This window comes from Schistocerca nitens, chromosome 2 (genome assembly GCF_023898315.1).
Source record: "Schistocerca nitens isolate TAMUIC-IGC-003100 chromosome 2, iqSchNite1.1, whole genome shotgun sequence".
NCBI classification, from domain to species: Eukaryota; Metazoa; Arthropoda; class Insecta; order Orthoptera; family Acrididae; genus Schistocerca; species Schistocerca nitens.
The window spans coordinates 671206536-671231145 of record NC_064615.1 but is presented as its reverse complement, the minus strand read 5'-3'; the positions used below and the strand labels follow the sequence as shown (position 1 = coordinate 671231145).

The window sequence follows — 24610 nt, the reverse complement described above, 5'->3', positions numbered from 1 at the left end:
TGCGTGCGTGTGTGTGTGTGTGTGTGTGTGTGTGTGTGTGTGCGGGAGGGGGGGGCGGGGGAGGGGGGGGGGCAAAGCAATGCTGGACCTCTAGGATGTCGGGACGTAGGTGTTTGTTCAAGCTTTATTCAGACATAAAAAGGGGGTGGAGGGGGGGGGACGGGCGGTAGCCTGTGGCCCCACTGAAGGTGTTGGTTTTCATTGGATTTGGTTATTGCAGGGCCTCGGTGGTTGTAAGATGGACCTCAACTCGGTGCCACCGTTGAGGAGCGATAGATTCCAGGTGTCAGGTGATGGGCCTGAGTTCATCGATACTATGGAGGAGTTTCTCTGTTGCAGATGAGGTGTGATCAGAGATGCGTGAGATGTTCAGTTCGGCCGGCCGGGGTGGCCGAGCGGTTCTAGGCGCTACAGTCTGCAACCGAGCGCCCGCTACGGTCGCAGGTTCGAATCCTGCCTCGGGCATGGATGTGTGTGATGTCCTTAGGTTAGTTAGGTTTAAGTAGTTCTAAGTTTTAGGGGACTGATGACCTCAGAAGTTAAGTCCCATAGTGCTCAGAGCCATTTGAACCATTTGTTCAGTTCGGCGTGAAGATCAGCTATCCGGATCCACTTCGGAACTCCTAAGATGAGGCGAAGGCACCTGTTTTGAATGACTTGTAGTGGCCGAGAGTTGGACAGGCTGGTAGTTCCCCACATGGAGCAGCCGTAAAGAAGTGCAGGTAAAACGGTCGCTTGATACAGCCGAACCTTCATTCGAACGTTCATTTGGACACTGTACATCAAGGGGTACAGTTGGTATACGAGATATAATAGTTGAATCCTATTGTTGTGTATATGACGTTTGGAAAGGAGTTTGCTATCCATGGTCACCCCTAAGCGTTTTACTTCGTCCATTCATGCAAGCTCTTGATGGTGAAGAGTAGGCCTGTCCTGCAAGTCTGGGTGTCTGCAAGTGAAAAGGACAGCTTTAGTTTTGTCGACGTTGAGACGAATAATCTAACATCCACTGTTCCGTCAGTGTGAGTTGACGGTGCAGTCTCCTAACTGCTGCAGTAATCCGCCGGCTACCGTTAGTAAGGCTGTATCATCTGCGAACTGAGCTAGGAAGACCTGGCGCAGGATGAATAAGTCGTTAACATAAATGATAAATGGAGTTGGGGACAAGATCGAGCCCAGTGGGAGACCCTCCTATAGGCATCTAACAATGGACCAATGCTCATCGATGTGTACCACTATCTGCTGGAATTGGAGAAAACTGCTGATTATCCGAAGAGAATAGTCAGACAAAGTTTGCGGACCGTGCAGTTGATCAAGACCTTATCAGTTCACAAACGATTATAAGCTGTTTCTCTGTCTAAAAAGATGGCCGCTGTATAACTGGAAACATTCATACTATAGGCAATGTACTCTGTGACTCACAGTAGTTGAAGTCCACCTGAAAGCGAAGCTGGAACGCGGACTGATCTTGCCTAGTGACGACCTGATCTTGGATAAATGGTATCATGCGGCGCAGAATGAGGCTTTCCAGAAACTTTGATAAGGTGGAAAGTATCCTCATAGGACGGTGGTTAGTCAGTAGACTAATGTCTTTGTCATGGTTCGGGATTGGAGTGATTCGAGCGACCTTCCATGCGCCCGGAAAATAGCCCAGTCTCATACAACTATTATAAATCTTTGCGAGCAGCAGTAATAGTTTCTGTACAAGATCATCCCATGGTCTACTTCGATCAGTCGAGCTAATCTCTTTCGGTTATCTCTTTCTGGCACCATTGATGTGTATGGTAATTTTGGCGTTCTGCTAGGGCCTTCAGCCAATGATAAAACGTTTGCGGTTGTCCAGCCACGAGGCCGAGTAGATTCGAATGGACACTCAACATTCTGTTTCCGTTTCCAGATTTCTGCGTTCTGCGTTCTGCTTTTTGCTTGGTCGGCGCGGAGCAATTCAGAGTACTGCAATGTGTGGACTTTGGGTGAGATATTTACAACTGCTTGCCCTGTTGATTAACAGTCAGTTTGTAGGTGATTTCAGCCGTGTGATCTAAATATTCACAGTTATTTTTCAGTCATTCCGCTTGCAGAACATGATAAATTTTGACGTCCGTCCGCGTGGCGGCACAAATGCTCACAGATCGTTTGTAGTTTCGTAACCTGGAAGCTGATTTATATGAATCGATGAATATCCACCAGTTGAATTAAATATTCAGTCGTGTCATCCTCTCCTCCACTGTAAATGAAATATTGTGTTGTTGAAAGATGTATCTCGAACACAAGTGATTTCGAGCCTCTTTGAGAATTGCATTTTATTTTAGGTATATGAGAACTCATATGGTCTTTGTGATTTGTCTGCACACTCTTAAGGACAATACAATAACTAATTGTGCTATTTCTGTTAATTATTTCGTTCGACGCAAATCATTATATTATCATTGAACTAAAATTGTGCTATGCGGTTATACCGCCATCTTGTACACATGTAATGGTACGGGCTTCGTGACATCAAAGATCAGCCAGTACGCAAATGGTCAATTAATAGAGTCTCACGCTGTTATTCCAGTCCATTAACGATATATGTTCCGTTATTTTGCATGAATAATTTACAGGTGCTGAAAGCCAGGTCACTGATCCTCTTCTACAATGCAGATGACCACGGAAGACCATGCATTGTGATTGTTCGTACAATAGTGGTACATTTCGTGGCACATATGGTAGTGAGACGTCCCCTATTTTCAATAACGCCGGCACGGTAGCTCAGCGTGTTCGGTCAGAGAGTTGGTTGGCTTCTGTAATGAAAAACTGAGTGGAAGGATCAACCAACGAACTTGAACGGATGTCATGTGACGTCAGCAACGACCAAACACAACGATCAACAACGGACAAAAAAAATAGTGTTTACAAATTTTGGTTTTAACTTACGTCATGAACTCACTGGCTGATGAAACGTTTCAGAAATCGAAGTTTTGGAGTCCAGGTTGAGTGATCAGCGATACGGGGAAACATCCTCATGGCACCATTTTTGGCTATAATCTGAAAGTAAACACATTAAGTAACTTTTGAATAGGATTTCTTGAGTTACTACCCAGTGTTAGGTATTAGAGTACGTAGCTATGCAAGTTCATTACCATTGCGCACATATTAAGTAGGTGCGTGTGTGTTCTGTGACTATTCCTTAAATACATGAGTATAAACATTCATATGACACAGCACAGCTTAATAGACTGAGGCTTTGCCTAATTACTCATGATAGCAGCTAATTTCTTAAACAGCAAGCATCTTACAAATAGTCAGATAAGCGGGACTTATCGATAATATCGGAGGCTATGTTGTTTTTGTCAAGATCTGTCTCAAAGTTGGTTCATTGGTAAAATGTTAACAAAAAAAATTAGAAGTTTTGTTTTCAGGAAAAGACCTTAAAAATAAATAAGGGACAAAAATGTTTTGGCACTATTTTAGATCCAGAAAGAAATGAGTTTAAATTTGATGTTACTGACGTTGAAATATGTCTTTCTTTTAATTCACAACAAAACCAAAAAGCTGAGGGGTGGACCACCTCAACAGGGGGAGAGGGTGGCGGGGGCGGGAATCGGGTCAGGCGCAAACCTGTCATCAGCGCTGCTATGTACGAAAAGGGTGAAAGTACTTTGCAACCTTTAATAGCTGCGGACAAGGATCAAGGAATGGCCGGATGCAGTTGCTGATGCGCGAATAACTTGCGGATGCAATGCAGGTAGCATTTCGCTTGTCCGGTGGATATTTACCTACAAACTTACGTACTGTAATAAAATTGGTAAACTTAAGTTATTTCATATTTTTATTGTTCTTTACAGTTGTTTCGTTTTGGGAATATAGACGTTAGGTATCGTATCTTACACAGTAACAACCAAATAAGTCATGTTGCAGAAATGGAAACATACCATATTTGTAGAAAAGTAAATGCAGCAAAATATTTCCTGAATTTCAATCCACCGTTAATTCTCTCGGAGAAAAAGGTTGACGAAGGTTGTCTGGCTGATGCTATGCATTACCAGCGGCCGATCCTCGTAATTGTTTTCTCGATGAGCTCCCACTTCGAACAAGTGTCGCTCGTGTCTCGCTGTCGTCAGCCTCGTTGCTTTCTGTATCAGAAACACCGCACCTTACTGTGTAACACCGAACGCATTGTGGGAATATTTAGGAGCTGTAATAAATCTCAACTATCGGCAATGCTACGGTTGTAAAACGGTGTTAACACGAGGGTAGTCATAAAGTTTCAGTTATCGCTGCCAGACAATAAAGTTACTTACGGTAAGTCCTACAGAGTTGAACCACTTTTTTTCTTTGGCATAAAATTTGTGTGTTTTTCAACTCTTTTTTACTTCTGGCAGCATGAACGTATAGTGTACCATATAAATACAAGTATTATTGAGGCACTATCACTTAAAATACAGGTGATATGATAAAATGAAAATCTACATCGTTGATCCATTACATCTACTCACCCATGGGTGAGATGAACCAGCTTATTGGGAGGGATGGACCATATGAAAATGGCTGTACATGAAGAAAAGACTCAGTTAAAATTACATATTTTTATCTGGAGCATGTTGTAATGTGTACAGAATTACACTGAAGCGACAAAGAATCTAGTATAAGCAGGCGTATTCAAATATAGAAATATGTAAACAGGCAGAATACGGTGCTGCGGTCGGCAATGCCTACATAAGACAACAAGTGTCTGGCGCAGTTGTTAGATCGGTTATCGCTGCTACAACGGCTGGTTATGAAGATTTAAGTGACTCTGAACGTGGTGATATAGTCTGCGCACGAGCGATGGGACACAGCATTTCCGAGGTAGCGATGAAGTGGGGATTTTCCCGTACGACAATTTCTCGAGTGCACCCAGAATATCAGGAACCCTGTAAAACATCAAATCTCCGACATCGCTGTGGCCGGAAAAAGATCTTGCAAGAACGAGACCAATGACGACTGAAGAGAATCGTTCAACGTGACAGAAGCGCAAATATTTCGCAATTGCTGCAGATTTCAATGCTGGGCCACCAGCAAGTTTCAGCGTGAACCAGTCAACGAAACATCATCAATATGGGCTTTCGGGGCCAAAGGATCGCTTATGTACCCTTGATGACTGCATGACACAAAGTTTTACGCCTCGCCTGTGCCCGCCAACACAGACATTGGACTGTTGATGCCTGGAAACATGTTGCCTGGTCGGACGAGTCTCGTTTCAAATTGTATCAAGCGGACGGACGTGTACAGGTAGGGAGACAACCTCATAAATCCACGGACCCTGCATGTCGGCAGGGGGCTGTTCAAGCTGGTGGAGGCTCTGTAATGGTGTGGGGCGTGTGCAGTTGGAGTGATATGGGACCCCCTGATACGTCTAGATACGACTCTGACAGGTGACACCTGCATAAGCATCTTGTCCGATCACGTGCATCCATCCATGTCCATTGTGCATTCCGACGTACTTGGGCAATTCCAGCGAGACAATGCGACTCCCCACAAGTCCATAATCGCTACAGAGTGGCTCCAGGAACTCTCTTCTGAGCTTAAACACTTCCGTTGGCCACCAAACACCCCCCCCCCCCTACCAACAAGAACATTATTGATCATATGTGGGATGCTTTGCAACGTGCTGTTCGGAAGAGATCTCCACCCCCCCTCGTACTCTTACGGATTTATGGACAGTCCTGCAGGGTTCATGTTGTCAGTTCCCTCCAGCACTGCTTCAGACATTAGTCGAGTCCATGCCACGTCGTGTTCGGCATTTCTGCGTGCTCGCGGGGGCACAACGCGATATTACGCAATTGTACTAATTTATTTGGCTCTTCAGTGTATTTTATTAAATATCTTAGTCCGAAACAGCTTTATAAGTTTGCTAAAAATCTTGATTGAACATTGGCTTTTCAAATAAGTTGTAGGTTTTGTCCAAACGTGAACCTGACTTTCTCTCACTTCGGCAATTACTTTTATTACCAGATGTTGGACAACATTCACGTGACCATCGTGAAAAGGAAACGCACTAAATGCATTCATGATTTTTATTAGTTTTGTGATAGATTTCACCACACCCAACACATTCATCTTCATTGCATTCATCGAAGTTATATTCGTAATCTTCTACAATGCCTGCATGTGATGAACATGGTGAACTACTTGCAGTATATTTCTTTTTAATTTTCTTCAGTCTGTTTTTCCCATTACTAGTATTTACCTCTGTTGATCCTTTTGTGCCTTTTTTCTGTTTCCCTTCTTCTCTCATCCCTCTTTTTGTTTACAGTGTCAATATTTCCAATAGACTTTAGGCCTTTGGATGCAATTGGTGCGGCTAGCTTTCTCTTAAAAATCTTGGTTTTGCCAATAGAAGGAACAAATGAAATTTCTTCCAAAAGTTTTCTCTGTGTTGTCTGGGAAGTATTCAGTTTTGAAGATGGTAATATTGGAAATATTAGGCGCAGTAGGAGTAGAGTCCGACGTTGTTTTGGTGAATGAATTTGACTTGCGCATATAACCTTGCTCACCAACTAGTCCAACTCTCCTGGACTTAATTAATTCTTAGTTCGTTTGCAAATCCACGTCTGCATTCCTGGTACACACCGAAAACCCCGCGCCACAATGCCGTAGCACACAACTAGGAGAGTCAAAACACTGATAAAGTAGAGTCCCGCGCGTAATTCCTTTCCTACATTTGAAGGGGAACAACATAGCAATAATCCGGGCTGTGTTGCTGGAAGTGTAATAGTTCTCAGGGAACTTAGATAAGAACGGATGCGAGAAAGACACAACGGTTAGGTGGTGCAGGAGCTGAAAATAGAGAGAACGATGAAAAACAAAATGGCAAAACATCTCTTTGTAAAGAACTGGAAACCTCAAAACATGTGGAGGCCGTCGTGCTCGAATACAGGCATATACGAGGTGAGTCAAAAAGGACTTGACAACTTTGGAATGATATAGAAATTTATAGAGATAACTTACAGAAACAGTAAATGTGTCACTTTGTAGGAAACAGCCTCAAGTTTGATTCAAGTACCCCATTCAACCACCGGGAGCGCCAGCGCAGTGCACTGTTAAAATGGCTACTTTCACTAGTGCGGTGCGTGCTCGCTGTGTGTTTTTGTTTCACGAAACGAACTCTGCAACAACTCTTCGCATCAAATACACTAAACAACCTCCAAGCAGGCCTATAATTTGCTCCTGGCAGAAGAACTTTGTTGAGATGGGTCTTTCACTGCGACATGATAAATCACCAGGGCGCCCGCGTGTTGATGATTATGTAGAACAGAAAATCCACAGATCGACGAAGACGACTGAGATGGATGTTTTGCTGACAATAAGACGGTGCACTACCTCATTTCTTCACGGAAGTTCGAGGCTTCCTCGATAATCGCTTCCCAGGTTGGTCGATTGGCTGCGAAGGGCCAATCGCATCGCTACCTCGCTCCCCAGACTTGACACCACTGGATTTCTTTCCCTGGGGTTTCATTAAAGACCGTGTGTATGTTCCTTCCCTACCAAACGATTTAGCCACCCTGAAAAATCAAATCTACGCTGCTGTTGCACAAGTTATTCCACTTTTCAACAACAAATATGGGAAGAAATTGATTACCGGTGGGACATTTGCCTCATCACAAATTGGTAGTCACATCGAATCAAAACGACACCTGACACTTTTATTTGAATTCTGAGGTTGCTTGCTGCAAAATGACACGTCTAAATATTCTGCAAGTTATCTCAATAAATTTCTGTATCATTCCAAAGTTGTCAATTTCTTTTTGACGCACCCTCTACAATCAGGTTGAAAATGGAAAAAAGGGGAAGTCAGTCATAGGTCGGTTTTAAACGTCTTGCACGTGTAATGAAGGTGGCAAAGGTCGCTGCTAATACGTGCTCACAGCCATTAACAAAGCAAGCCGAACCGAGGCAACAGTAGAAATGTAACATCTGTGTCAAGCTAGGCCATATGATTTCTTTAGCTGCTCTGTTCAAAATGGAAGCTTGCTGGGTTTATCACCGAGACCCTGAAACAAAGGAATGCAAACAAGTGGGTCCACCACTGCCGCATAAGGCAAAGAACTAACCGTCATTGGGCAAGGTGATGCTGAGTGTATTTTGGGAATGACGTGGTCTAGTGGTCACAGAGGCATGCTGTCACACAAACATATCGAAACATCCAGACGAAGCTTCTCGAGAAAGTGTGCATGGGCTCCAATTCATTCTGCACACATTTGCAGCTCCTTTCAAATGGCTCTGAGCACTATGGGACTTAACTTAAACATCTGAGGTCATCAGTCCCCTAGAACTTAGAACTACTTAAACCTAACTAACCTAAGGACATCACACACATCCATGCCCGAGGCAATATTCGAACCTGCGACCGTAGCGGTCTCGTGGTTCCAGACTGAAGCGCCTAGAACCGTTCGGCCACAACGGCCGGCTGCCACTCCTTTGTCAAATTTTGTAGCATCCCCTGTCCTCTCCTGATGAGCAGCCAGTGATTTATCACTCTTTCTTTATGCGTGACCGGCATTTTCCTGAATGATGACGAGATTATTTTCTCCAGAAAATCCAAAATGAACACTTCTACAACCAAGGTCTCCCCCACCTCATCCATCGTTTGGAAAAATGCGCTGCACTAAGGGATGAATCTGTAGAAAAGGACTATATGACTTTCATCGTATCTGCTTGATTATTTCGACCTCATAATCAATACTTTCTGACTAGACGTCTTAAGGCTTGCCAGCATCACTTTGATTCCCGAAAACGGTTTAAAACCAAATGATAAACGCTCTGTAGCAATATAACTATTTTCAGAAGGATCTGCATCTACATAAATACTCCACAAGTTGCTGTACAGTGTATAGCGGAGAGTAACTCGTACCAATGTTACCAGTTTTATGTCCTATTCTCTTCGCGTATTGATCGAAGGCGAAATGACCGTCTATATGCCTCGGCATGTGTCCTAATCTCTCCTATTTCATTCTCATGATCCGTACCAGAGATATACGATGGAAGCAGCACAACGATCACGAAATCTCTACAAATACATGTTCTCTAAATTTACTCAACAAAGTTTCCCAAGAACTACATGACCTTTCTTCCAACGTTTCCCATTTAAGTTCCCTGACAATTTCCATTACACTTTCTCACTAGCTTGGAAAACGTACACCACTAGCAATGAATATAATGCATGCCCAAAAAGTTCTTAGACTGATTTTATTCCTGGCATATAAGCAACGTCATCACAGTAACTACTGTGGTGTCTTGAACTACCAACTATAAACAACAGATGTACATTCGATCAGTCTGTTGCGAGCAGGCAGTGTTTAGTAGTGGATGTCTGATAGTAGTGCGTCACAAATCGCAGTAGAGCAACAAACTGAATGTCTATAAATCAGGTGTTCAAGACACTCTCCTGAATGTTTTGAAGAAGAGAAAATTGTGTGAGAAGTTCGTGCCGCATCCCTTGTCTCTCGAACAAAAGCAACAACTCCTCGGTGCCTGCCCGATTCGATTGAAGTGCAAAATGCAGACAGTTCTTTTCTGGAACAAAATTATCACAAGTAACGAGATTTGGTGTTATCTGTACGAATCTATTACAAAACAACAACGTACAGAAGGTTACAAAAGGACCCAACTCGATGACATTACTGAAGTTCAAGTCACTGTGTAAGGTGGCAGAGTAAATGAATGTCAATTTTGCAACTTACATGAGAGTTTTTATACATCATAACAGGAAGGTGAATGTCACCCTACATACTTAAGCGAAAATGATCAGATTTGACTATTAAAATGAACAGTATTAAATGCAAAGGGATGACACCCAATCGACAGTATTAACACACCAAACCTAAATCCTGCACGTCAATTAGCAAGAGGTGAAACAAGCTGCTGGAGGAAACGTTTCGTTTGGGAGCAGATGCAAGGGGCGACGTCACGGGCCAAGTACAGCGGAAAGCTCTTAAAGCGACTTGCGGCGCAGGACTACGAACGGGTCAGGTGACTCATCCAGGAGGGCAAGTAGTGGGCCACAAGAGTAGTACAGAAAGAAGCTTTAGAAAACTGTGTTGGGGAATTTCCAGATGGATACGAATAAATAGGCGACGCAGTCGATCACGTGAACTGCATGTGGTATGTTTGTGATGTGCGCATGTAACTTTTAGGCGTCTGGAGCGGGCACAAAATGGCCGATTGGCTGACAGGAACTAGGAAGGAGTAAATTGCCGAAATTTCGACGCAATGTGATGGTAGGTCCTTTGCGATTGGCAGAGATAGTTCCCACAAAATAAAAGGAATGCTCCTATTGGTCGGAAAAAGACGTGAAATGCAGCATGAAAGGACCCAGGTAGGGGACAGTTTGCTGCAAGAGACAAAAGACCGAAAATTTCGGGGACTCTAGTCTGAACCAGCGTCAAGTGCAGAACAGGGTGCATCACGCTCTGTATGATGAAAAGGAGGAATTTTGAGTGAACACTGCGTTCACTTCAGCTGATAGTCAGCTAGACATTAGCTGTAGCGTCGCTGAGCTCCAACAGTGGAGAAACGAAACAGCCACATAGTTAACTGTTCTTGTGAGAACTGAGAGGACATTGTAATATGCACGCTGCTCCATCTATGCACTTGTATATCACCATATTTTCAGACTAGGGATGAGTGCATGTTTTCTCGTCTAACGAGAAACATCGAAGAGTTTCTGCTGATAAAATCAGCAAAGATTTTGATTAGCCTTTATAGGACTTTCAGAGGATGAGAGCAGCAATGCAGCCAACAGCTTATCGCAGCTAAAGTAAATACCTCTAGCAGAGGCGCAAACTCGTTGGTTTGCCAGCTTGCGTCCACTGTGAACTCGAGTAACTTTGAGTAATCTTTTGCTCAGCTTGTCACAAAAACTAACCATCCTCCGTAGACTTGGTTGTCATCCTAAATATTACCGAACTTAGAACCGGAATCGGATGATTTGTCGTAATATTGGTCAATTTCACGATGTAGTAGTAAGAATAATTTTGTAAAGAACCTTCTGGTTAAAATTTGATATTGTTGTGTTTAGAGTTATTTCGATTAAACAGGACGAAATGCGTTATCTAGACAACTGTCCTAACATTGTCATGTTACAACCCATCTAAGTTCGTGTATTTCTTTGACAATAATCCTGAATTAAAAACAATTTGTGTGCAGCTAAACACTGTTGTGCTCGGTCATAGAATAAGGGTCCACTACTTACCCCAGTCATTTATTCTGGAGACGCTAACGCACTCAAAGGGTGTTTTGCTGATGTCTGACGAAAGAGAAAAGGAGTGGAGTGCCAGAACTGTGACACCCGAAATGAACAACATCCCAAAGAAAGACTTTTCTGACAGGTTCACATGGTGGTATGAACGTTCTGTGCTAAGGTGTGAGGGGTGGAGGGTGGGAGGGGGTGCGGGGGGGGGGGATAGACTACGTAAAACACCTGAGTCACTGAAAGCAGCATTTTTACGTTTCTCTATTTTTTACTAATCCAGACCCGAAACTTTTTGGACTGACGAAAACTCGAAACATTTGGAATGACGGGGCGCAATGTCCACATGCTGGTTTCCTGTAAAATCAAGCAGAAATCTCGAAGAAGACATAGCTTGGTTGATCGAAATTCACACCAAAATCATTACACCCAAGTTTCTATGGAAACAAATGGTGATTATAAGCTTTAATTAATCCTTACTAAGACCATATATTCTATCAGTTGCCATCTAGCTAGCTAAAAGTTCCACGATCTAATAAGAGGAATTTTCCTACCAGTCACATGAACGCTGATTGCAACATTCACTTTCAAAAACCGGAAATCAGATAACATTTACACAGCTGCAGACGGGAACCCATTTGAGATACCTAGAGAACATTTTCTCGATCACTGTGGATCACTAAATTCCGAAATCAGTAGTACTACCAAATAGCTCTTTCACCAAAGAGGACCCACAATTGGCCTTGTGCATCCTAGAGGGCTGAGAACCAATACTGGAAGATGCCACGAGTTCCAAGCCACTTCAGAAATTATTTAAACATTAAGGGCTTTCATCCAATCAGGCGGAAGGCGTAGAATGATTGGTTTGTGACTCAAATGCTTGCTTTCTCGTTGCTCATTCTCTTTGTGCGCTAACTGCACTTAGTAGGAGGTACCGCCTTCTGCGAGGACTTCCTTTACCACTTACCGCATGGGGAGGATACCTGACATCCTGTAGATGTCTCTAAACCTTAAGCCGGACTATCAGACTCATTTTATGTGAGTTACGGAAAATCTAACCATTACGTCTAGGCCGGCAGATAAAGCGAACTCTCGGCTTATAGCGCCTGTGTAAACAGCTGAATGATGGCTGTTGCCTCACTAACAGTCAAAACTACGCCCACAATGCGCGGCCGTCTACAATGTAAAGAATTAAATGAAAGTTAAACACCGTTTCCTACTCTCATCAGGTACGGAAACGTTAACTCTCGATATTCCTCTACAGTATAACAGCCGATCTCTGGGACATGCCCTAACCCTTCTCCGTCTTTGACTGAGCCTTGTAGATGTAGAACTTGTGGCTAATGATTAGTGCTGTTGCCGACGAATAACCAGAGAATGGACGTTTAACCATCTCGCCCTTACATCTGTGATTGATCTTCATGCAATCTGTGGTCGCCTCTCCAAAGCGTTTCGTCTAGTAAATGATATCTTGATGCCTTTCGACCAACATAGATTTATCAGCTGTCTTTCCTTACTCTTAAAACACGAACAGTTATCTACAGTGCGCAGATAACACAAACAGATGGCACCATCGGTGTTTTACGTGTGGATGATCTGTAAAGCACTGCTGTAGGAAAGTTAAGTGATGCGCTACTGTGTTAACAAAAGCTCACCTTTCGTATCAATAGCGTCATATTTCCCCGATTATTGCTGTCTTTGTAATTACTGATTTACTAGCTTAAATATACCATTGTAGATAAAGTTAAGTGGCGCTGTTAAACTAAATTTATGTGAGGCACTACTGTGTTCAAACATATGCAGCTTTCGTGTCAATAGCTTCATATTTCCCCAATTATTGTTGTCTTTGTAACTATTAATTTACTAATTTAAATAAACCAGTGTAGATAAAGTTAACTGGCGCTGTTAAACTATCACTTAGATAAAGGTCCAATTTGCAAAAGGTTGTGGAACGTGCTTAGTTCGATAAACATTGGTAGTCGCCCTGGTGAAGACACCCTGCAATAGCAGCCGAAGCGTTGGTAGTATTATCACATATGACGCAGTCACAGGATTTTACTGAAACTGACTGTTATTCCATCAAAGTGCTTGGAAATGAATTACTTCTGCCTTATTATGATGTGAGGATAGCTGATGACGGCCGAAACCAGCGATTTAATGTTGAAATTTTGTGTGATTGTGCCTAGAAATAAACAAGTTTTAAAAATCATTCGTATCATGACGGCTTTTCTGGAGTGCGCCAGTCTAAACCGTGTCGTTTTAACAAGCACGGAGTTCTTTTGATTTTATTTACACTGATCAGCCAGAACATTATGACCACCTACCTTATATGCTGTATGTCCACTTTTGGCACGGATAACAGCGGCGACTCGTAGTGACATGGAAGCAATAAGGCCTTGCTAGGTCACTGAAGGGAGGTGGTACCACATCAGCACACAGGAATCATCCAATTCCCGTAAATTCCGGGGAGGGGCGCAGTGAGCTCTGACGTCACGTCGAATCACACCCCATGTGTGTTCGATCGGATTCAGATCTGGCGAGTTGGGGTGCCAGCACATCAATTGGAACTAGCCATTGCGTTCTTCGAACCACTCTATCACACTCTTCCCTTGTGACCTGGCGCATTTGTTGTTGTTGTTGTGGTCTTCAGTCCTGAGACTGGTTTGATGCAGCTCTCCATGCTACTCTCTCCTGTGCAAGCTTCTTCATCTCCCAGTGACTACTGCAACCTACATCCTTCTGAATCTGCTTAGTATATTGATCTCTTGGTCTCCCTCTACGATTTTTACCCTCCACGCTGCCCTCCAATGCTAAATTTGTGATCCCTTGATGCCTCAAAACATGTCCTACCAACCGATCCCTTCTTCTAGTCACGTTGTGCCACAAACTTCTCTTCTCCCCAATCCTATTCAATACCTCCTCATCAGTTACGTGATCTACCCACCTTATCTTCAGCATTCTTCTGTAGCACCACATTTCAAAAGCTTCTATTCTCTTCTTGTCCAAACTGGTTATCGTCCATGTTTCACTTCCATACATGGCTACACTCCATACAAATACTTTCAGAAACGACTTCCTGACACTTAAATCTATACTCGATGTTAACAAATTTCTCTTCTTTAGAAACGATTTCCGTGGCAGTTTTTGAAAAATGCCACTACCGTTGGGAAACATGATCGTCATGAATAAGTGTACATTGTCTGCAACCAGTGTACGCTATTCCTTGACGGTCATGGTGCCTTGCACGAGCTCCACTGGAGCCCACGTGTATGTTCCTAAAAGCATAATGGAGCCGCCACCAGCTTGTCTCACTCCCGCAGTACAAGTGTCAAAGAGCTGTTCCCCTGGAAGATGGCGGATTCGCGCCCTCCTATCGGGCATGATGAAGAGGATATGGGATTCGTCAGCTCATTCACTGCCACTGGGCCAACGTCGAATGCCGATGGTCACAGGCTAGTTCAGTCGTAGTAGCCGATGTCGTGGTGGTAACACTGGCAAATGCACGGGCCGTCGGCTGCGGAGGCCCATCGTCGTGGTTGTTCGGTGCACTGTGTTTTCTAATACACTTGTGCTCTCTCCAGCATTAAAGTCTGATGTTAGTTCCGGCACAGTTAGCCGCCTGTCCTCTTTTACCAGTCTGCCCAGCCTACATCGTCCGACATCTGTAATGAGGAGTCCCCCCCAACCTCACGACGTCTGAATGTGGTTTCGCCACCTGTCGAAGACTCACCACAGCACTCCCCGAACACTCGACAAGACGTGCAGTTTCCGACATGCTCGTGGTGAGCCTATGGGCCATCACAATCTGCCCTCGGTCAAACTCAGATAATTCGTGCTCCTTCCCCATTCTGCGAGGGTAATCCCAAAACTAACGTCTCAGATTTTTTTATAAGTACAGAACTCTGTTTGTGTGGCAGTTGGTCACACTGTTATGAAGAGTACTTCATGCGCTATGTGTAAACATGCGCACGCCGCGCTGAGGCGCTCAGTCTTGGCTTGACAGCCGTTGACAATGGAGTTCCCGTTGGATGTTACCGCCAAGTGCGAATTGCGAACAGTTACTCGGTTTTTGAACGCAAAGGGCACTGCGCCGATTGAAATCCATCACCAATTGACGGAAGTGTCTGATGAGTCGTGCATGGATGTCACAAATGTTCGTAAGTGGTGTAGAGAGTTTGCAGCTGGTCGGACCGAAATTCACGACGAACAAAGGAGCAAGAGACCGTCAATTTCTGAGGAGACACTGTTGAAGGTTGAGCAAAGCATGCGTGAAGATCGGCGGATCACTCTGGATGATCTCTGCACATTGGTTCCTGAGGTTTCCCGAATCACAGCTCGCAGAATTTTAACGGAAACATTTAACTACCGGAAGGTGTCCGCAAGATGGGTGCCACGCATGCTGACTGAGGACCACATGCGGCAACGAGTTGATGCTTCCTGCGCATTTCTCCACCGCCTTGCAGCCGAACAGGACAACTTTCTGGACTCAATTGCCACGGGTGACGAAACCTGGGCATACCACTTTACACATGAGGCCAAGCAACAATCACGCCAGTTCATAACTTTCTGAACAGCATGGCGGCGAGCTGGTATGACATGGGCATACAAAAACTGGCACAGCGTCTACAAAAATGCATTGACAGAAATGGCTAAATGTTCAAGCTGTAAACTGATGTAAACAATTGTAGAAATAAACAGATCTATCTACTTATAAAAAATAGGAGACCTTACTTTTGGGATTACCCTCGTACACAGCATGCTCACTGAAACTACGTGCACCGAGCGTGTGTCTGAGTAGCAGTCACTCCTCACCAGGTGACGCTGATATCGCGCGGACGGGTTTATATCGACTGGCGGTCAATGGTCAGAATGTTCTGGCTGATCAGTGTCTGTTGCCTCTGCTAGTAAATCGCGCCTGCCAACCACTTACTCCATCCCGCCATCTTCCCCCTCGGCAGTCTGGACGGGCTTGAACTGCCAGATCCGTAAGAGTTATGGTGTTGTTACAGGATGGCCGCTACGACTGGGACGAGCACCAGCAGGCCCTGGTGCTGGGGGCCTTCTTCTGGCTGCACTGGTCCACTCAGGTGAGAACGCTGTATCACTCACAACCCACCATACCATACGCTGTGGCCAAGCTGCTTTCTCTGGTACACTGAGCGAGGGGTAAACTGAGCTTTCAACACTCTCCCCCCCCCCCCCGCCCCTCTGTATATCGAAATGATACGCATCGATTTGACTGATGATAATCAAATGGCTTCCCATGGGATCAGATGATTTAATAGATATGTAGTGCAGTGTATTAATAATAGGAAATGGCTATCGCACCTCACATAAGATAATAAACAAGTAGATCTTTTAACTATGAAATGAAACACTGCTCCAATTTAAACCCTACTTATTATAATGTTCTCTATTAACATGCCATGAGCAGGTCTATTCGATCTGGAAAAACAATGTTGAGAACCCGAAAATTCACAATTACTAACATGGAATGATTCTAGTGTAATATTTAAATGACCTGGCAAAGACCATATGGTTTAGGTAAATGGAGGGAAAGTCCGTACCTTACACCTCAAATATCACACATACCAGATGTCACAAAGAAAAACAAACCATTGGAAAGAGTAACATGGGGCATTTCACAGACTTAACAATCCTCCATCATAACATGCAGTCAATAAAAAATAAAATACAACTATTAGAAGTTGACCTCCAATCGTTGAACTGCACAGAAGTTTTTATTACTGAGCACTGGCGTAGAGACACAGAAATCCAACATGTAGTATTATCATTGTATGAAAACGCAAACTCTCACTGCAGAACTACTTCAAGGGGTTGAGGATCATGCAGTTATATCAGAAAAGGAACACAGTTCAAATCAAGACATGACCTCACTACCGTAAGTGAAGACAAACACTTTGAAATATCAGCTATTAAATTAACAGGGCTTGATGCCTCCAAGAAATTAATCATTTTGTGTTGTGTATGGATCTCCCAGTGGTAGTGTGGACACTTTTTTCAATAAGTTAACAGCATGTATCACTAGGGGTAAGATAGATACTGACTACAGTACAATTAAAGAGACCTTTAGAGAAAAAAGAACCACTTGCATGAATATCAAGTGCTTAGATGGAAACCCAGTTCCAAGCAAAGAAGGGAAAGCAGAAAAGTGGAAGGAGTATATAGAGGATTTATACAAGGGCGATGTTCTTGAGGACAATATTACTGAAATGGAAGAGGTGGTAGAAGAAGATGAAATGGGAGATATGATACTGCGTGAAGAGTTTGACAGAGCACTGAAAGACCTAAGTCGAAACAAGACCCCGGGAGTAGACAACATTCCATTAGAACTACTGATAGCCTTGGGAGAGCCAGCCCTGACAAAACTCTACCATCTGGTGAGAAAAATGTATGAGACAGACGAAATACCCTCACAATGTGAAAATTACCGAACTACCGATTTAATAAGCCACGGCTGCAAACTACTAACACCAAGTCTTTACAGACGAATGGAAAAACTAATAGAAGCCGACTTCGAGGAAGATCAGTTTGGATTCCGTAGAAATGTTGGAACACGTGAGGCAATACTGACCCTACGAATAGATTAAGGAAAGGTAAGCCTACGTTTCTAGCATTTGTAGACTTAGAGAAAGCTTTTGACGATGTTGGCTGGAATAATCTCTTTCATATTCTGAAGGTGGCAGGAGTAAAAATACAGGGAGGGGAATGAAAGGGAAGCAGTGGTCGGGAAGGGAGTGAGACAGGGTTGTAGCCTATCCCCGATGTTATTCAATCAGTATATTGAGCAAGCAATAAAGGAAACAAAAGAAAAATAGTAGGAATTAAAATGCATGGAGAAGAAATAAAAACTTTGAGGTTCGCCGATGACATTGTAATTCTGTCAGAGACAGCAAAGGACTCGGAAGAGCAGTTGAACGGAATGGACAGTGTCTTGAATGGAGGATATAAGATGAACATCAACAAAAGCAAAACGAGGATCATGGAATGTAGCCGAATTAAATCGGGTGACGCTGCGGGAATTAGATAAGGAAATGATACTCTTAAAGTAGTAAATGAGTTTTGCTATTTGGGGAGCAAAATAACTGATGATGGTCGAAGTAGAGAGGATATAAAATGTAGACTGGCAATGGCAAGGAAAGTGTTTCTGAACAAGAGAAATTTGTTAACATCGAGTATAGATTTACGTGTCAGGAAGTCGTTTCTGAAAGTATTTGTATGGAGTGTAGCCATGTATGGAAGTGAAAGGTGGACGATAAATAGTTGAGACAAGAAGAGAATAGAAGCTTTCGAAATCTGGTGTTACAGAAGAATACTGAAGGTTAGATGGATAGATCACATAACTAATGAGGAGGTATTGAACAGAGTTGGGGAGAAGAGAAATTTGTGGCACAACTTGACTAGAAGAAGGGATCGGTTGGTAGGGTATATTCTGAGGCATCAAGGGATCACCAATTTAGTATTGGATGGCAGCGTGGAGGGTAAAAATCGTAGAGGGAGACCAAGAGATGAATACACTAAACAGATTTAGAAGGCTGTAGGTTGCAGTAGGTACTGGGAGATGAAGAAGCTTGCACAGGATAGCGTAGCGTGGAGAGGTGCATCAAACCAGTCTCTGGACTGAAGACCACAACAACAACATAAGTTCTATAAAAAGTCTCAAGTACAAAGGTCAACATAATTCTGTGTGGGGACATTAACATCAACACTAATATCATAAATGAATCCAGCAGCACCTTCATAAACATACTTCAAAGTTTTGGCAACAAGGGTTACCACAACGACTTCATCAGTAATTGAGCATGTGGCCACAAATATGGACAAGGAAAAATGTGATGTAGCTGTAAAAGATTTCGGACAATCAGACCATCTCTGTCAAATGGCAACAGTAAAGTCAGGCATCGAATCATTCCCTAAACTAAAAGCCTACAAACGACATCTATCAGAAATCAAAATAAAAGATTTTTCAAAAGAACTAGAAAAACGAAGCTGGGATGAAGTGTATAAGGAAACCAATGAGAATATGAAATTCTCTAAATTCTCCACATTGTTTAAATTGAACATTGAAAAGGCATTTCCAAAAGTATGCATGTCTGTATCAACATCTCACAAAAACAGGTGGATAAAGGCAGGTATTAAGAAGTCCTCCCAAACACTTAAAACACCTCAGTTCCATGAAAAAGGTTCGCAATGATCTAGAATTTTGAAATTTCTATCATAGATACAAAAAGATCTATGATGTCCTTCACATCAGGGACATTTCCAGAGCAGTTAAAACAGGCAAGAGTTGTACCTTTGCTTAAGATAGATAATGCAGAAGACATAGAAAATTACCGGCCCATTTTCCTGCTGTCAGCATTCTCAAAAATAATAGAAGCAATTAAGAAAGACAGATTAATGAATTACAATCTTTTATGCGAATCCCAGTTTGGTTTCCGAAGTGGCAAAAATACAGTCAGCCATAGTAGAATTCACAAAATTTGTACTTGATGCTCTTGATAAAGATGAGTGTGTCATAGGCATAATTTTGGTTCTTTCTAAGGCTTTTGATACAGTCGACCACACTATTCTACTAAACAAATTAGAAGCAATAAGAAGCAATAGGAATAAGAGGGGTAGCTAATGACTGGTTTTGATCATATCTAGCAGATAGGGCACAAATAGTAGAGATAACACATACTTCAAATAGATGTAATCATTTAGTAAAACGTTTATTGGAACCAAAATACATTAATGTAGGGATTCCACAAGGTAGCATATTAGGAACAATACTGCTCCTGATATACATCAATGACTTTCCCAGTAGTGTTACTCATGGTGAAAAAATCCTCTTCGCTGATGACAGCAATATTATAGTCGTGAGAAAACAAGAGAACTCCTTGCCGAGAAAGCAAATGAAACTCTCAAGGTAGTTTATGATTGGTCAGTAAGTAATAAAGTGACATTGAACATAAAGAAAACTAATGCCATGAATTTCAGTTTGAAGAGGAAAAATGACAATGTAAAATTAAATGTCGATTGCACCTTCATAGACTGCATAGCAAATGCAGAATTTCTAGGAATGAATATTGATTCTCAGTTGAAGTGGTGTGAACACACAAAAGTACTTGCAAACAGAATGTCATCAGCATGTTATGCCCTTAGAATCCTATCATCAGTGTGTAACATGCAATGTCTTTTAGTTACGTATTATTCATACGTACACTCAGTTCTTAGCTATGGCATTCTTTTTTGGGGAAGAAATACACAAAATATGAACACAGTTTTCAAACTCCAGAAAAGAGCCATAAGAATAATAACCAAAAATACTAGTCGAGCTCATTGTAAAGATCTGTTCAGAACAGTGGGGATTTTAACTGTTCCATGTGAATACATTTACCAGTCAGTTGTACACATCAAAAATAACATTGATAATTACTGGACAAATAGCTCTGTCCATGACCATGCAACAAGAGATAGACTCAATTATATTTACCAAGAAAAAATAAACATAAAGCTCAAAACAGCATTTTCTACCAAGGAATAAAACTGTACAATAAATTATCAAAAGAGATTAAAGAAATTGCAAAAATACACTTATTTAAAAGGGCAGCTAAAAAGTACCTGTTATGCAATACATTTTACACATTGAAAGATTACTTAGCTAAAACAGAGTAGGGGTTTGATAAAAAATGTTACACAAATAAATAATAATAATAATGATTATAAAATATCCAACATTCCACATAACACCTTCACTTTATGTTTTTTCCTTCTTTTTTCCTTTCTAGAAATACTTACCCCAAGCTATGCATAGCAGAATACTAACACCTCTTCCTCTTTCTGAGCTCAACATCTCACTCATTATGGAGGGATGCTGACTCAGTTTTTCAGGATAGCAAATGGGAAGTTGCGGTACAGAAAATGGCCCAGAGACCACCGGTGTGTGTGAGTGTGTGTGTGTGTGTGTGTGTGTGTGTGTGTGTGTGTGTAGTGAGTGAAGTGTTATGAAACAGTGTGTATAGTGTGTGCAGTGACTTATAGTGAGATATGACTGAACATTACATTATTTAATAAGTCATTTGTAAAAAAATAAGTATTGTATACCAAGAGTAAGCCTAATGATTGTCTCTAACTAGAAGTCTGTAAATATATGTGTACACGAATTGGCTTATTCTAAATTGATCTAAATTTGTAAATATTTTTACATGTCCTATATCCTTATAAAAAGAGATCTACAGATGAATAAAGCTACTACACCTGTGAAAGATGAGCAAAAACTCCAGGTGGTGAGGGGGCAAACTGTACTCAGAGTAACTGCCCCGTACCTCTGTCTACCGTCGCTAAACATGGCTCCAGCCAAACTACAGAAAATATCACATGTAAAATGGCCAGCGCAAAAGAGGAGGGGTTAATATAAAAAGATACGGCTTAATCTTGGCAATCACTGAAGTTACTTATTACAAGCATTACATATTTATTAATTATTGGGAATAGAACTCAGACTGTAACGAATTTAAATCAGTCATGAATGAAACATGATACTTGCCAGTCCAGCAATGGACTGACGCATATCAGCCGAAGTGAGCCGGGGACAAAATGGTACGGAGAAAAAGCTACCAAACAGCCTCCCAGTAATAGCATTTGGGTTAAATCCCATCATTGTGCGTCTGATACGTCTAAATGTATATAGTCCAATTAAGTTCACACGCCAAACGTGGAAAATAAAATATTAACGACATATTCATGACAAACGTGCAAATGCAGTGGACACATGGGATTAAAATATTAACTGATGAATCAGATGGTGATGGACAGAGTAATATAGTCATTGCCGTTCTTGGCTGCAAAACATAATGTTTACAGACGAGTTCTACTTCATCCTGTTGTGGCTGCAAGTATGATTGATCGTGTTCATTGTAATGTGGCTGTCTATACTGTTGAGCAGCCAAGTGGACAAATGGCACTTGTGGAACTCTAGTCGCCATGGGATACAACATGTACTCTAGACTCCTCCGTGTTGACTACAATATGACCATCAATCACTGCGTCAGTTAAGTTTTGGAACCCGATCTAATGCCCCTACGTCAGGCAAATCAAAATGCAGAACAATCCTCGAGCTCTTTAGGCGAGCAAGACACAAGATTTCCTCGAAGAACGGTGGGCACTGTTGTTTCGCCGGACAGCGACCCAAAATGTTTCCCACGGCACGCGTCGCGGATGCGGTAGGTCAGCAAACACTGTTAATGCTTTGTGAATTCGCTTGGAGTGAGTTTTCTCAGGAACACAAGCAGGCACTCTATGATTCCATATTAAATCTTTTAAACTTTCTGATTTAAATACGTAGGAATTTCATACTGTACTATACTCGTCTCAGCTACCGCATCATGTTGTCAGCGCTCACACAATAAACTAGGTTATGTAGGACATCCTTCAATACTAGACATTTATACAGGGCGAACCCCAATACCACACGCAGTGGTTAGCACGCTGGACTCGCATTCGGGAGGACGACGGTTCAATCCCGTCTCCAGCCATCCTGATTTAGGTTTTCCGTGATTTCCCTAAATCGTTTCAGGCGAATGCCGGGATGGTTCCTTTGAAAGGGCACGGCCGATTTCCTTCCCCATCCTTCGCTAACCCGAGCTTGCGCTCCGTCTCTAATGACCTCGTTGTCGACGGGATGTTAAACAACACTAACCTAACCTAACCAATACCACACACAAAATTTTGGCGGTTGTGGAGGGACATTTCCTGAGTATTTTGGTGTAAGAGACCTGTGGTCTAAGGTACCTCGTTATAGAGCATTTGTATTTCGTATGATTTCTTACCGCGATTTATCTTTGTATCTGTATTGTACTGAAAATGTCTGCACACTGAAAATGTCGACGATACGCGCCGTGTGCCTTATATGGAAACAAACTTTCGTCATTCAGTCATGGTTCTTGCTACTGACGACATTATTGTTCAGTTTACTCTTGACCTCAAGCTCGCATTCAGTACTGTGCGGTTCTGCAACGGGTGTGTTTTTCGGGGCAGTGTTAGGTTTACGTTAACATTGATACACAGCAATATGCATAGGTTTACAGATGAACAGTTCGCCTGTATGCATCTCATGTATGATTTCTCTGAAACCAATGGGAAAGAGGACAACGACGCCAAGTTGAGCTGTTTCGCAGCGATGGGAAGTACGTCATAGTATCGTTACAACCCCCGATCTCAGGGGTTGTAATATGTCAGAACGACCGAAAGCCATGGTTTGGGAGAGAGGGATGACTCACGTCGAGGAGTGCACAGAAAAACAGGTAAGTATGTCATTGACTTTATTACATCGAAAGTAAACATTCGACCCTGCGCTGAACTCGGCGATGGCGCCGTACCGCGTGCGTGGGTCAGAGCCACGCGAATCCCGGGAGTGAAGCGTCGGTGTGCTGTTGCCCAGCCTTGTGGACGTAGCGATCCTACTCGCGCGGCGGCTATATGGCCGCCGCGTGCGTTAACTGTGCCCGTGGCCTGGAACACGGCTGACTTCTCGCTCAACCGCGACTCGTGGTGCCCACGTAGAGCGCCGTAGGGAAGCGACCGACTGCCGTCATTGTGTGAGCCATAGCAACTACAGCCGTCCGGCCAGGGCAGCTCGTTGAGTGCCCGCAGACAGCTCTGCACCTGGGAGGCCGCGAGTTCGCGCCTCAGGCCGCCCCTGCACTGTAACCACTAGCAGTAGTTGTAGCAAAATGCTCTGCCATTGCGTGAGCAATGTCTCCAGGCGTTGTTTGGTGACACCCATGTTTCAGCACAATTGCTATTGGTAAACAACTGTGTTTATCGGAAATCATCCGAGTGGCTTCCATTACCTTTGTAGAGGAAGTGCAGGAGCACTTGCCATGACCTTTTCTTGCTCTCCTTATTTACGGTCGAGCTTTGGCTCTCGTGACTGTGACGTTGTGTTGTTGGGCAGCATTTAAACTGTCAAAGAGCCACATTCCTGTCCCGGATTACTGAACGCCACTCATCAGACTACCAAGGTACAGGTTGCCTCCTAAGATGACCTTAAGGCACTGGGATGCATAAGTCAGCAGCATCAGTGGTCCACCCTTCCTGGGTGCTGTCATGGTGTTCAAACTCTGCCAGCTGGCTGAACAGCATCCTGTCTTTCCACAGTGGATGTGAGCCTATAGAGGGTGAGGTTCAGTCTTGTGGGGGAGATGATTTCCTGAGTCTGATATCAAGGTCCATTAGCTCCACCGAATAATTTTGGGAGATGCCAGAGAGAGTGACATCAAAATCATCAGACTGTCAATTTCCTGACTTCATCAGTGATGGAAGCCTGGCCTTTAATTTTCAGCCCGGTATAAGCTTCAGAGTCACAGCTGTAGCTGTGTTAGTGCAGCATTGGAC

General features: G+C 43.0%; 1 protein-coding gene across 1 annotated transcript in view; it reads left to right on the top strand.

The window, feature by feature from the left end:
* The window catches only part of LOC126235234 (sialin-like), a 168376-nt gene that overhangs the window by 5374 nt on the left and 138392 nt on the right, over window positions 1-24610 (top strand). The window contains exon 2 of the mRNA XM_049943966.1: window positions 16222-16299. Within this exon, the coding sequence (XP_049799923.1) occupies window positions 16222-16299 (78 nt within the window). The remainder of the gene's footprint in view (window positions 1-16221; window positions 16300-24610) is intronic.